This window comes from Rana temporaria, chromosome 5, assembly GCF_905171775.1.
Source record: "Rana temporaria chromosome 5, aRanTem1.1, whole genome shotgun sequence".
Lineage (NCBI taxonomy): Eukaryota > Metazoa > Chordata > Amphibia > Anura > Ranidae > Rana > Rana temporaria.
The window spans coordinates 85,688,116-85,704,056 of record NC_053493.1 but is presented as its reverse complement, the minus strand read 5'-3'; the positions used below and the strand labels follow the sequence as shown (position 1 = coordinate 85,704,056).

The following is a 15,941-nucleotide window of genomic DNA, read 5'->3' as shown; positions in this document are numbered from 1 at the left end:
TTAAAGCGATCTTAAATCCAAAACCTAAAATGGAACATTTTGCAGCTTACCAGTCATTAGTTGTGCTAGCTGCAATTTTTTTGTCTTTTTCCCTCTGTTTTCACCTTTTTTCAACATTCCTTTTGGAATAAAGTCTAATCATTGTACGCCCTCCTGACTTACTGGCAGGATCACCAGGTGAAAAAAGTTGCTAGAAACAGAGTGAAATATGATTTTAGATTATTGTTGGAGATCTTATAGAAATTAACTACTTCATATTACAAGCAGCTAGAGAGATGAATGAAGGCTTATTTTAAAGCTAAAGTTTATACACCAGAGCAAGTGCAGTGTCCCTATGGTGACCAGGGTCATCTTTAATATTGATTGGACCCTGGGCAAATGCCCTCCAAAATCCACTTATCAACTATTTGCAGGCAGTGTGGGCTCAAGGGGTAGCTGCTTTGGGCCCCATAACAATGAGTGGGTCCAAAGCAGCTGCCTCTTTTGCCCAGCGTTAAAAACAACCCTGATGGTGACATTGTACCGCTGTGATGGTGATCATGTACAATGGCTGGCTGCTCCTATATCACTGTATGTCAGTGATGCCAGCTATTATCTCTGATCACCGCCACAGCAGTACAATGTCACCAGACCAGTGCTGTCAGTCAGTATCCCTAATCACCACCGCACCACACAGTGTCCCTAATCACCACGGCAGCAGTCAGTATCCCTAATCGCCACAGTCCATCACCACACAGTGTCCCTAATCACCACGGCAGCAGTCAGTATCCCTAATCGCCACAGTCCATTCACAGTGTCCCTAATCACCGACAACTACAGGTTGCAGGAAAGAAAACGGCTTAATTCCCCCATTAACACAGTTAGTGTTGACCGGAAAATTCCTCCTGTGAAAATATTGTGTTCTCCCAATGGGGGGCACAGTGACTATTGCTAGCGGCTATAATGCTGGCAATTATCAAATGAAAAATCCAACATGCTGGTTGTACCTAAATTGATCAATCGATCAACTTGGGTACACTCAGCCTGCCCATACATGGTTCAAATCTGAACCGGTCACTGCTGAACTGGCCGAGATTTGAACCGTCTATGAACGGCTTCAGTGTCCCTAAACCTTGTCACCCACTCAGTTGGGTAGATTCAGGTACATCGGCCTAAATTTAGGGCGGCGTAGCGTAGCCTGTTTAGGCTACGCCGCCGTAAATTAGCTAGGCTAGTAATGATTCTAAATCAAATTACCTGCTAGTTTACTGCGGCGTAGCCTAAAACGAGCAGGCGTAAGGGCGCCTAATTCAAATTGGTTGGAGGGGGGCGTGTTGTATGGAAACGAGGCTTGACCTCACGTTTTTGACATTTTTCCCTATACTGCGCATGCGCCGGGCTCCTACATTTCCCAGGGCGCATTGCGGCTAAGTACGCCGTACGGGCCTATTGATTTCGACGTGTACGTAAACGACGTAACTCCCGATTCGCGGACGACTTACCCAAACGACGTAAAAAATTCGAACCTCGCGGCGGGAACGGCGGCCATACTTTACATTGTTATTCCACCTCATAGGTGGAATAACTTTAGGCCGCCTAAGGCCTTACGGAAACAACATAATTCGACTGCGGCGGCCGGGCGTACGTTCGTGAATCGGCGTATCCCCTCATTTACATAATCTACGCCGGCCGCAATGGAAGCGCCACCTAGCGGCCACACGAAAAATTGCAATCTAAGATATGACGGCGCAAGCCGTCGTATCTTAGATATGTTTAAGCGTATATCTGTTTGAGCATACGCTTAAACATACGGCGGGGTAGATTCTGAGTTAGGCCGGCTTATCTACTGATAAGCCGGCCTAACTCTTTCTGAATCTACCTAAGTGTGCCTAATCACCGCCAAATCACTAATATTGTCCCTGATCACTGCCACACCAGTTACATAGTAGTATATGAAATAACATCAGTAAACTGTTTATGGACAGACCAGTTAACTTTATAATGGCCACTTATAGGATTAGCCATGCGACTATTAAAATCTCCTTTAATTTAATGAGTGAGTGACACTATCTGCAAAGTGCTGTAAACAGTCAGATTTTACTGTAATCAGATTAACAAAAGATAAAATCTTGTTGCTGTGTGTTACTGTGTTTTGTCTATTGAATGCACTCAATAAATTTGTTAAAGCGTATTACCTTGTGAAATGGGAGGATTAGTGATAATGTACAAACTATCACTACTAATAAAAACCTGGTTTCAGATTACTTTTTTTTATTTAAAACAAAAGATGAGTTCTGACTGGTTGCTAAGGGTCGCAGCAATTTACATAATAGCATTGCTTTTTGCACTGCCTTATTGAGTAAGCTGAGCTTAGTTTGATAAAGTCTTTGCATTAGGAAAAAAAAAAATGTAATGGCATTTTGTACTTTCTGGGCACTTTTCCTCTGTGACAGAGAGTGACAAAGTATACATTTTGCAGTAAAGCTTTATTATTTTTTTTCAGTTTCATGTGGATCTATAGTTGGTAGTGCTAAACTCTAGTTTTAAGACTGGCTTCACACTGGCGTGATCACAGACATTGCATGTCATTTGCACCGCAAAGGATGTACTAGACACCTTGTAAAATTCCATCGTGGCGCAGCATGTCAAAGATGGGTATATAAATCTGTCAATGCCAGCACAGAGGGAGGAGTGTACACACTGGGCACTCTTCCCTTAATGCGCTCACTCACTCCTTTCCGGCCACTGCACCTCACTGACACTTTTTAACCTTAACCACTTCCATACCAGGCACTTACGCACCTTCCCGCCCAAGCCAATTTTCAGCTTTCAGCACTGTCGCACTTTGAATGGCAATTGCGCGGTCATGCTACACTGCACCCAAACAAAATTGGCGTCCCTTTTCCCCCAAAAATAGAGCTTTCTTTTGGTGGTATTTGATCACCTCTGCGATTTTTTTTTTTCTTTGCGCAACAACTAAAAAAAGACTGAAAATTTTGAAAAAAAATGACGCTTTTATTTTTTTCTGTTAATCTTTTTGAAAATAAGTACGTTTTCTCTTTCAATTACTGGCACTGATATGGCGGCACTGATGGGCACCGATGAGATGGCACTGATGGACATCGATGAGATAGTACTGACGGGCACAGATGAGGTGGCACTGATTGGTGGCGCTGGTATGCGGCACTGATGGGCACTCATAGGCGGCACTGATGGGCACACATAGGCGGCACTGATGGGCACACATAGGCAGCACTGATGGGCACACATAGGCAGCACTGATGGGCACACATAGGCGGCACTGATGGGCACTCATGGGCGGCACTGGGCACTCATAGGCGGCACAGATGGGCACTCATGGGCGGCACTTATGGGTGGCACTGATGGATACTTATGGGTGGCACAGATGGGCACTGGGCATGGATGGGCACTGTGGGGTGGCACTGATGGACACTGTGGGGTGGCACTGATGGACACTGGGGTGGCAGCACTGATTTACTCATATTGCCAGTCAGTGCCCATTTGTGGGCACTGATTGGCATCTTTTTTTTTTTTTATGCTTTTCTTTTATTTTTATTTTTTGCAGACTTTTTTTTTCTTGCCCTTCCCTGGTGGTCCAGGGTGGGCTTCCCTGGTGGTCCAGTGTGGCGATCCGAGGGGGGGCTGCGCTGATAAACAATCAGCGCGACCCCCCCTGTCAGGAGAGCCGCCGATCGGCTCTCCTATACTCGCGTCTGTCAGACGCGAGTGAGGAAGAGCCATCAACTGCTCTTCCTGTTTACATCGTGATCAGCCGTGGTTGGACACGGCTGATCACGTGGTAAAGAGTCTCCGCCGGAGGCTCTTTACCGAGATCGGAGATGCAGGGTGTCAGACTGACACCCCACATCACCGATCGTCCTGTCAGGATTTCAGAACCACTTCCCGGACGTAAATCGGCCATAGGCCGGGCGGGAAGTGGTTAAGCTGCGAAGGCGTTTTTTTACTGTCAGGGCGATACGGATGTGGAACTCTCTTCCACAATCAGTGGTGTCAACAGGAAGTATTAATAGTTTTAAAAGACTCTTGGATGTGCATCTTGGTTAACCACTTAAGCCCCGGACCATTTGGCTGCCAAATGACCAGGTCACTTTTTGCTGGTTTTATATACAGTATTGTATAGAATTAAAATGTATTGCATAATATACAAGAGCTGAGATACAATGTACAGGATTAAGAATGGAAGTACATGTATCATGGGTTATTTACTTTTTTTTTTTTTTGTATTGAATGTTGTCTTGTTTGTAAATAATAAAGCTTAATAAAACTGAATTATAAAAAGAAAAATTCAGATCGATTCAATGTTGATGATTTAGCTTGAGATCTAATTAGTTACAGTATCCTGCACAGGGTTCTTTAAGGGCTGGAAGTTAAAGTATGTCTAAAAGCATTTTTTTTTTTTGGAAGTGTAAGGAAGAGTTAGGACCCTGTCATGTTTTTAATGCCTGAGTCCTTGCTAGGGAGATTTATCCTCTATATTTGAATATGGCAAAAAAAAAAACATTTTGCTTTAGATATAATATCTATTAATATCTGGAAGTGTGTGCTTGGCTCTCTCTGAAGAAGTTTGGTTGTATAACTTGTGCCATTTTTTTCCACCAGGTTTTGATGCCTGGCCTTTCCCAGAAGCATCCCAAGGCCCCAGCACGTGTAATTTCACAAGACATGGGGCTTAATGTGGAGACTCTGAAGAACAAGATACTCATAGTGAAAGGACTTCTGTCTGGAAAAACCATTTTGCCTCTACCTAGCAAAATTGCCACAAAAGAATTAAACCAGCTGAGTCCAATGAAAAAGTAAGATAATATTTTATTTTTGATTTTTGATTAGGGTCAAGTCTTGTCCTCCAAAAATTAAAAATAACAAACATGTTATACGTAACTGCTCTGTTACCTTGGATTTGCACAGAGCAGCCCGGATCCACTTCCTCTTCTCGGGTCCCTCTTTGGCTTTTCTAACCCCTCCTTTCTGTTGGGTTCCCCCACAGCTAGCAGCTTGCTATGGGGGCACCTGAGCCGACTCACAGCTCCCTGTGTCAATTCAGACATGGAGCTGCGGCCAAAGGTGCTGTGCTGCTGTCTCAGCCAATGAGGAGGGGAATCCCGGATGGCCGCGACATTCCTACAACATCGGGAGTTAAATCGACCTCAGTTAAGTATTAGGGGGGCTGAGGAGGCTGCTGCACACTGAAGGCTTTTTATCCTAATGCATAGAATGCATTAAGATAAAAAAAACCTTCTGCCTTTACAACCACTTTAATTTTACAACCACTTTAACATTACTACTGTTGAGAAACCCCTTCATCCCCTGCGTTGATTTGAAAGACCAAGCTACTGTTGTTGGTCTAACTGAGCTTTCTATATATATTTGACGAATCCCCTAGAAAGCAGGAAAAACATACAATATATATGTTAATGTAATTGTAAATGTTTTATCAATATTTTTTAAATATTCCGCTTTCAGTAAGAATAACTAATATTCTGGAACCTCTTGTTATGGGGTGACAATTGTTCTGCATCTGCATTGCTTCTCCATTACACACATCCCATGTGGAGATTATATTCAGCTGCACCAACACCCATAACGCAGGCATGATCAAGAAGCTGATCCTGAGCCATTCAGTGATGTGCAGTCAATGCTGGAGCGAGTACATGTAAACAGGAAGTGGCTGTAATATGCTTGAGGAGATTAGTAGCACTGACTTGCAAGAATGACAACAATAGAGAAAAGGGCAATTGTGTATAACATGCTGTTTTTAGGAAACAAAAAAGTAATTCAGTTGGGGTTTTTCAGAATTCTTATATATAAGAACGTGTGTCCGTACAGCTCAGCGGGGATCCTCCGTAAAATCCCCGCTGAGCTGGCAGCTGACAGGGCGGTCCCCGCACACTGTGCAGGGACCGCCCTGTCTTTCCTCCGCTCTCCCCTATGGGGGATCGGACGAACACGGACCGTATGTCCGTGTTCATCCGATCCGATCCGGCAGACAGAAGAAAAATAGGATTTTCTTCCGTCAGATTTTGCGGATCTTTCCGAAGGCGGACAAATTACGGGTGTCAGCGGATGGTCATCCGCTGACACCCGTAATCACATAGGGATCCATGTATGTCCCGTTTTCATCCGCAACGGACGGATGAAAATGCGGACATACGGTCCGCACGTGTGAAAGGGCCCTTAGGCCTCATTCACACTTAGGGCCGTTTGGGTCCGTCTGTCACGGACCTGAACGGCCGCTCCATGCATCGCTATGGAGCGTCGGATGTCAGCGGAGACATGTCCGCTTACATCCGACCCGATCTGACCCGCTAAAAACAGACGTATGGGGGCCACGTCCCCATCCGTCCATGCGGATCGGATCGAGTAACGTCCGTTTTCATCAGATCGCTCCATAGGAGACAGCGGTGCCTGACAAGCCGCTCCCCGCTCAGTGAGCAGAGAGGAGCTTGTCATCCGTCGGCTCAGCGGAGATCTGCGGACTGATCTCCTGCTGAGCCGACAGGAGCAGGCGGACTCCGTAGCTCCGTGTGAATGAGGCCTAAGGGCTTGTTGGCCCACTTTTATTAAAAAGGCAAAAAATAAAAAAATACAAACACAGGCTTCCCACACAGGGGTTTTCACTGTCCATACAAAATGATACCTTCAGCCTCCTGGCTTACACATGCAAAGGAAAATACCGAGCCACCTGGCTCTCTTTAGCAGTAGCACAACTGCTCAGACTCCAGCATGGAGCTCTCCTGACTCCTGTCAGCAACCTCAGACTCAGGTCTCTGGGGTTTCACAGTGCAGCCTGCACTCTCCAGCTTTTCCAGCTTCTCTAGCTAATTCAGTGCACACCTGCACTCTCTGAGTTCTCCCTTCCAAGCCTGGACTCCTCGGAAGGGTGGAGCCCAGAATGCTGGTCCTGAGTCTCCTATCAGGCCCACACACACCTGCACAATCAGTGTGCTGATCAGCTTTAAAGCCTGAACCCAGGACTGGGAATTTCATCCCACCCGGATCTCTACGAAATCCCCAGGCTCCAGGTCCCAAAGTGGATTTTATTAACAATTGAGGAAACTGGAATGCCAGTTTCCTCTGTAAACTGCAAGCTCCCTGGAGCCCCTCAACCAGTCCAGTTGAAAACCTTGGGTCACCACACCCCTGGGGTACCACACTACTACAATATATATATATATATATATATATATATATATATATATATATATATATATATATATATATATATATATATATATATATATATATATATATATATATATATATATATATATATATATATATATATATATATATACACTTTATTTATTGGCGGATAACACTCACTTTTTACCCTGAAAATAGAGGCTAAACTGTTCCTGCGTGTTATACGCAGGGGGCTGTGGAAAGTTTTTTTCCTGAAACTTCCCTCTTAAAGTTAGGGTGCGTTTTATACGCCTGTGCGTGTTATATGCCGATAAATGCGGTATATATATTATTGGTACCTCACAAAAGTGAGTACACCTACACCCCTCACATTTTTGTATATTTTATTATATCTTTTAATGGGACAACACTGAAGAAATTACACTTTTCTATAATGTAAAGTAGTGCATGTACAGCTTGTATTAAACTGTAAATTTCCTGTCCCCTAAAAATAACTTGACACACAGCCATTAATGTCTAAACCGCTGGCAACAAAAATAAGTACACCCTAAGTGAAAATTTCCAAATTGGGCCCAATTAGCCATTTTCCCTCCCCAGTTTCATATGACTCGTTAGCGTTACAAGGTCTCAGGTGTGAATGGGGAGCAAGTGTGTTAAATGTGGTATTATCGCTCTCACTCTCTTCCTACTGGTCACTGGAAGTTCAACATGGCACCTCGTGGCAAAGAACTCTCTGAGGATCTGAAAAAAAGAATTGTTGCTCTACATAAAGATGGCCTAGGCTATAAGAAGATTGCCAAGACCCTGAAACTGAGCTGCAGCACGGTGGCCAACACCATACAGCGGTTTAACAGGACAGGTTTCACTCAGAACAGGCCTCACCATGGTCGACCAAAGAAGTTGAGTGCACATGCTCGGCATCATATCCAGAGGTTGTCTGGAAATAGACGTATGAGTGCTGCCAGCATTGTTTCAGAGGTTGAAGGGGTGGGGGGGGTCAGTCTGTCAGTGCTCAGACCATACGCTGCACACTTCGTTCCAGAAGGAAGCCTTTTCTAAAGATGATGCAAAAGAAAGCCTGCAAACAGTTTGCTGAAGACAAGCAGACTAAGGACATGGATTACTGGAACCATGTCATGTGGTCTGATAAGACCAAGGTAAACTTATTTGGTTCAGATGGTGTCAAGCGTGTGTGGCGGCAACATGGTGAGGAGTACAAAGACAAGTGTGTCTTGCCTACAGTCAAACATGGTGGTGGGAGTGTTATAGTCTGGGGCTGCATGAGTGCTGCCGGCACTGGGGAGCTACAGTTCATTGAGGGAACCATGAATGCAAACATATATTGTGACATACTGAAGCAAAGCATGATCCCCTTCTTTTCGGAGACTGGACCGCAGGGCAGTATTCCAACATGATAACGACCCCAAACACACCTCCAAGATGACCACTGCCTTGCTAAAAAAGCTGAGGGTAAAGGTGATGGACTTGCCAAGCATGTCACCAGACCTAAACCCTATTGAGCATCTGTGGGGCATCCATTAACGCAGTGGTTATCAACCTGGGGGTCAAATGAGGATTTGCCAGGGGTCCCCAAAACCTGGGCTGTTCCTGAAGCCTGCAGCCGCCCACTCAGCCTCTTCACAGCTGTCCATTCAGTTCACGGCATAGCTGGGAGGCAGGGACTAGAGGTCAGCTGACTGGTGAGGAATGTGAAATGGGAGGGGCTGGAGGAGACCCTATCTGCTGATTTCAGCATAGGTGTCACTGCTATGAGAAATCACAAAGTCGGAGACACAGTGAGTAACACTACCTGTGAAAAGAGTTGCCTTTAAAAGTCCCCACTACAGTTCTCAGATCAGCAGATGGCCTTGATCAAGAGCACCTAAGTTGGCTGATCCCAACTCCCCGTCAGCACTGCCACTGATCCCAACTCCCCGCCAGCACTGCCACTGATCCCAACTCCCCGCCAGCACTGCCACTGATCCCAACTCCCCGTCAGCACTGCCACTGATCCCAACTCCCCGCCAGCACTGCCACTGATCCCAACTCCCCGCCAGCACTGCCACTGATCCCAACTGTATATGGAAAATTGGAAAAAAACTGCGCTAAATACTAAACAAACAAGAAAGAAAGAAAGAAAAACTGCAATGAAATCACAGTCTATTCAATCCGAGAGCTGCAATTACCATGTAAACATAGATACAAAAAACAAACAGTGAGAAAAATATAAATCGCGCTACCTCTAAACCGTGTGAAACAAATGTTTGAATCACAAAACACACAAAACTATGTGATATATATTGATATAAATCATAAACTATGTGGTATATGATAGTATTATATAAATAACTAATATACCAAAAAACTAGAGGTTGAAAGGTAGCGCCATTTATATTTTTCTCACTGATCCCAACTCCCCGCCAGCACTGCCACTGATTCCATACTCCCCACCAGGGAGTAAGAGAAGGAATAAAAATAGAGAATACATGGAAGGGAGAGAACAAGAGGAGGAGGAACAAAGAAAAAGGGAGAGAAAGAATAAGAGAAAGAACAAGAAAGACATCTAGAGAGGGATGGGGATAAAAAACAATAAATTAGGATAGAAGGAGATAAAAGGGAAAGAAAGGAGAACAACGAGAAAGAGTGGTACATCCTAAAATGTACTATAAGGGGTTTTATTACTGTACAAGTGGAAGGGACTCAAATTAGGGGCGCAAATTACTTGTCTTACCTTGGGTGCCGACAACCCACCATAGGAAAATAATTTTACTGTTAGGGTCTCCACAACTTGGGAAATTTTATCAAGTGGTCACGGCACTAGACAGGTTGAGAACCACTGCTCTAACGGAAGGTGGAGGAGTGCAAGGTCTCTAACATCCACCAGCTCTGTGATGTCGTCTTGGAGGCGTGGAAGAGGACTCATGTGGACACCTGTGAAACTCTGGTGAACTCCATGCCCGGGAGGGTTAAGGCAGTGCTGGAAAATAATGGTGACCACACAAAATGTTGACACTTTGGGTCCAAATTGGACATTTTCATTTAGAGATGTACACACTTTTGTTGCCAGTGGTTTAGACATTAATGGCCGCGTGTTGAGTTATTTTGAGGGGACAGCAAAATATCACTGTTATAAAATCTGTACAAGCTGCCTCCGGAGTCACTGGAGTTGAGACAGTGTCCGTAGGAGCACAGTAAGGTATGAGTGGCTGCAGATGATGGCAGCTGACAGAGACAGGAACCAGCATAGGTGCTGTGGATGCAGGTCAGCAGATGCAGGTGCGCTGAAGATGCAGATCAGCGGATGCAAGTGCGCTGAGGGTCAGGGGATACAGATGCAAGACAGCAGGCAGGAGCAAGGTCAGACTAGCCAAGTAATACACAGCAGATCAGTCAGGCAAAAACCGCAGGCAAGGAATGGTCAGAGTTCAGGCTGGGTTAGTAACGGAGGATCAGGCAGACAAGTAAACAGAGCAAGGTCAAGGAAGCCAAGGGTCAGGACTGGAGACAGCAGCGAGGTCAGGAAGTCGGGGCAGTATTGGATCAGATGCAGGTTCAGGATTAGGTCACAGGGTAAAGCTGCAGATCAAACAGCAAAGGACTAATGCAGCTTTTAAAGGCCACTGGGTGCCAAGGCAATGTCCCTGTGCACTCGTGAGCAATCTCCGCGATCTGCACACACGCATGCACATAGGCGCACGTCTGTTCACCGCTGGATGCCTGTTAGCCAGACTGCACCTCTGTGAACCTGTGCACCTGAGACCTGTTGCAGAACTATGAGCATGTCCATGACATTGCCCCCTCCTTATTGACAACCTCCAGGTGCCCAAAATAACTTTATTTTGTATTACCAAACACCCATCATTGAGTAGCAGGTTTTATAAGTTTAATTGAATAGAGTTGTTTGGTTCAGGATGTATGTGGATAGTTTGTGATGCATATGTTTGTTTTTTTGTTTTTATAGGGAAAACTATATTGACAGAGGAGATCTTCATGCATTTGAATCCATGCTTATCAAATGGTCCTACCAGGTTCGAGATGTCATAGAAACTGATTCCTCACAGCCTCTTATTAAAGGTCTTAACCCAGGACCTTTATCAGAGCTAGATTTCTGGAAAGCAAGACAAAGTAATCTTGCTGGAATTTATCAGCAGGTAGGTAAAGCACTTAAAAGATTGCTGTTCAGCTATCTTCATAGATCCAGTTGTCTGGTTCTACACCGGATACTCGTGGCAATATTTATGTTACATTTAATTAGAATAAATTTTTTCTTTGTAGCGCTACCCCCGCAGGAGCTGCTGGTTATATTTTGGGTGGCACGTTACCTCTATATTCTCGCTGTCCAGGGTGAATGAAGAGTCCGAAGAATTTCAATGTCCACACACAATGTACCTCTTTTCTCTTTGGGTTTATTTTGGAGAACTTTAGTAGAAAAGAAGGATGAAGGGTGGAAGGGTAGGTAGGTTCAGGTGCAAAGTCACAAGAAAGGAAACACTCCTGTTTCCAGCAAACCGTTCTCGTCGCCACTCTAGCCAGAGTGGGTATTGCTCACCCGGATAGGTCCCTCTCACTGGGCTAGCGCACGGAATAAAGTACAGTCTCTGCCACAGACCTTCCTTTGTAGGTGAGATGTTTTGGTCTGGAATCCTCTGCCACAGGATTCAACACCCGGATCTCTTTAGCTTTGCTTCACTAGAACTTTTAGACCCGACAGGCGACACTGTCAGGCCGCTCAGTGTACAGTGCATCCTTAGATGAGGCTTCCAGGCCTTCTCCCAAGGTACCAGTCTCTTGCATGGTCCTTACCAGGATAGGTCCTCCCCTGGTTTCCTTCATCAAGTGGCTTCCTCCAGCAGGACGGACAGCACAGGATCACCTCTGCAATACAGGCCCCAGCCAGACATCTGGGCCCACCAAACGAAGCCGCAGCCCCAAGCCAACGTGGTCACGAAGCTAGGATTCACAGCGCGCACCCCTGGCCAGGCGGACCACGAGGCGCGGACGGACGACTCGACCCCAATGGCCTCTATCCCTTAATTACCCCTCCCCAGCATGCACAGCGGGGCGACCACTCCCACTGATTCGCTGCCGAGGAGGACACTCGATAGACCATGACCTGGCTGCTGCAAATCCCTTGGCCTGGGGAGGTAACAACACCCCTAGGCGATCAATGATGGATACTCCCAGCACAGCCATGGCTAGAACAGAGACTAAATTGCCCTTAATCATTCTGGTCTGAGCCAAATAACAGCTCAGACCCCCATTAAATTTAGAGCAGCGCCTGTTCTTCAGTAGCAGGGCGCTACATCTTGAAAACTGACTTTTCCACTTATGAAAGAAGTCTTTCATTACGGTTTTATTCAAATAAGTACAACAGGAAGAAATGTAATAGTGTGTGTGTGTATATATATATATATATATATATATATATATATATATATATATATATACACAATACCGTATACAAGAATTGTGTCTTCTGTACTGAAAAACGTACTACTAATTTTTGAAATCTGTTTAAAGTAAACCTGTTCCCAAACTATGCACACCAAAGTATTTACAGTGCCTTAAAAAAAGTGTATAAAATGTCCAAAGTGACAATTCCAACACCATAGATAAATAAAATTTTCTGGTTTGATGTTTCTTTAAATAAAAGCTTCACCACGAGTACTCATGAGGCAGATGGCAACTCACCAAAGGTGTCTGACCACTTTTTACAGTAGGTCAAAATGCACTTAGGTTAAATTGACCAGAGGAATCCTAGGTAGGCATCTCTCCACTATGTGACCCCCTCCAGATGGCGGCTGAGGATAAGGTAACAGACTCCACCAAGGACACACAAAAATAACTCATATGGTGTAGTAAGTTTTAATAATTTTTTTAGAAAAAAGTAACAAAAGATTTTGCACTCACATGTGACTGTGCTATGCTCAGCACTGAGGTGTCTAAAGCATGTGCGAGTGGATATATCGAAACGCCTCGTTCTGGATATACCAAATAGGATGTCGCATAGAGGACCCGGAAGTCATACGTTTCACCATACTGGCATCATTAGGAAGTCTTTAGGACTTGTGTACCCATGTGTACAGCAGCCGATCAAACGGAAGTCGCCCAGTCAGGGGCATGACCAAAAAAGGTCTGCTGATCAGCACCCATTCAGCTCACTCAGCCAATGACTGAGAGAGCTGACTGGTGTGTTCTGGTGGGGGCGCCACCCCCTGTCAGAAAACAATAGCTCAGCAGGGCAGATTGCTGTGCTTGCATCGGATTGTTAGTACAGCGGCTACTCCTGAGCTCTTTCGTTTTTTTTCCTTTAGCTCGCCGGGTTGAACTTCAGCTCGCTTGGAGAACTCCGTGTGTACCAGGCTTTAGGTTATAAATGTTTACAATGGCCAATTGTGTTAAGAAAAAAATATTTTATTAATGGTTGCATTTCATTGCTCCTCCTTGTGTATATATAACAGTATGTGGGTTTTACAACCATTTTCAAAATTGTATAAAGCCCAAAGAGGGAGCTAAGGCTAGATTCACATTATTGTATGTCAAAAACGAGTACATAATTGTGCGTGTTCCTGAGGGAAACATGCTGCTCTTTACCAGACAGATGTGCCATTAATGCCAATAATGTGCCATTATTAACCCACGCATTGGCAAACTGCCTGCATTTTTTGCATACCAAACTGCATGGTGCTGAAGCAATTTTAAAATAAGGGTCAGGGACTTTTTCCCCCACAGTTCTGTGAGTGAAAATAATAGGTTACCCTACACACAGAATGCATGTCCCAGTGATGTGAACCAAGCCTAAAGTGTCTAGAAAGCTTGCATCTTTATTAACTGGATTCACTTCTCTGTGTTTCAATAACATTGGTGTGCTGTGGTGCTATTCATGCACCTGCACTGCAAAGTGGCTGCAACACCCTACCATGCATTGCTGTTTGTGGTCTTGAAAAAGGGTCAAGTGTGGTTTTAGATGTGCGGCTTCGGCATTTCTACTAAAGGCACCCAGCTGTGACAGCTTGCGGCTTCACAACTGGGTGCCCACTGCGCATGCACGAGCAGCGCTGCGGTCTGTGACTGGCCCTGAAGTTTTCTAGGACCTGTCATATGTCCCAGAAAACTGCTTCCCGTTGCCTAGGCCACCGGAACGGAAGTGGCAGCAGGTATCTGTCAAATTCGGGTACCTGCTCCCCCCCCCCTCCTCCCCAAAAGCTACATTTCACAAACAGAAGACGGGGAGGAGGCCTTAAAGCGGAAGTTCCACTTTTGGGTAGAACTCTGTTTTAACATGTGTGCATTACTGGACCACGGAGACACAACCCCACACAGTAAAGACTTTACTTGTTTTGATTGCACAAGAATCTTGATGGCCTGCCAGCCCTCTAATAAAAACACACAGTGGGTGTTCCTGTTGGAACCTAACTGAAACCCGACCTCAGAGTCTTTATTGTGATCTTTCAGAATGCATTACCTCACAGTACAAGCAGCTATAAAGGTCAGGGGTTGCTTGTTTTAAAGCTCTATGACTGTTTGTTAAAATGTATTAATACTCTAATGCCCATAGTCTAAGCAAAGGTGCAGTAATTTTTTGAGTGTAGCTGCCAGAAAATGTACTTTCTCTTCCTTGCAGCCGTGAGTATGGTATCATGTTTTAAACACAACTAGCAAGTGTGCCAGCTTGATGAATTGGATGCAATTACGCTGATCAATGCACCAGCCACATTTTTTGTGTCCCCAGTAACTTGGTGACAGTATTTTTACTGGAAAACTGTCAATCATACATGTTTACGTCCGTACTATGTAGTCACCATGGGCCCATGCCTTGACTTACAGTTTGGCTGGATTTATCCCACAGATATTTCATAGTGTTCTTTCACTAACCACCAATGTAATGGGTAACTTTACCACTAGCCATCAATGTAGGGGAGCACTGTGCCACTGACCATCAATGTCAATGGGCCTTCACCAGTCTAGGGTAAGGTGACCAGATTTTTAAAATGAAATCCGGGGACTTTTTTTTTACTAGTAATGGTGGCAATTAGCAACTCTCTGCCCATCCCTGCCACTGCCCGCCTCACAGCCTGTCAAGTCTCACTCTCCAGGCCCCGGCTACTACTGGGTGGGGAGCGGATGAAGATCCCTACACCAGGGTGACAAGGAGATAAGCAGGCAGGGGGCTGGCCAGGACTTGAGCCAAGGCAGAAGAACATGTGAGCGGAGCTGAATGGGCATACACCCGAAACTAAAGAAATATTCCCTCCCCTCCGACCAGCACATGATCATTAGAAAGGGGCACAGATAGTGAAAAAAATACACCCCCCTAAGCTAGTAGGAGCGGAGGAACGAGGGTGTGGAATTCAGATTATTATTTTTTTAAATTCTGCACTGACTGTCTTTGATATTGCCCCAGCCCCTGTTCAAATCCAGTCCGGGACAAAACCGGGGACAGACTTGGTCCAGGGACAGTGTCCTCAATCCGGGGACTGTCCCCTGAAACCGGGGATGTCTGGTCACCCTAGTCTAGGGGGGCACTTCTCTACTGGCCACCAGTGTGAGGGAACTTAATCACTAACCCCCAATCTAGGATTGCCCTTTGCCACTGACTACCAATGTAAGGGGAAACTTGGTAACTGGTCACCAATGCAAGGGGGCACTTTACCATTTAAAACCAATGTAAGAGGAGCCCTTACTATTGGCCGCCAATGTAGAGGAGCGCTTCTGCACTGGCCACCAATGTAAGAGAACATTACATGACTACCGATGTAAGGGAACAATTTATCACAGTG

General features: G+C 45.3%; 1 protein-coding gene across 1 annotated transcript in view; it reads left to right on the top strand.

Moving 5' to 3' along the window:
• The window catches only part of DNAH11 (dynein axonemal heavy chain 11), a 376,413-nt gene that overhangs the window by 21,460 nt on the left and 339,012 nt on the right, over positions 1–15,941 (top strand). The window contains exons 4-5 of the mRNA XM_040352802.1: positions 4,621–4,814; positions 11,123–11,312. Coding sequence (XP_040208736.1) covers positions 4,621–4,814; positions 11,123–11,312 — 384 coding nt within the window. The remainder of the gene's footprint in view (positions 1–4,620; positions 4,815–11,122; positions 11,313–15,941) is intronic.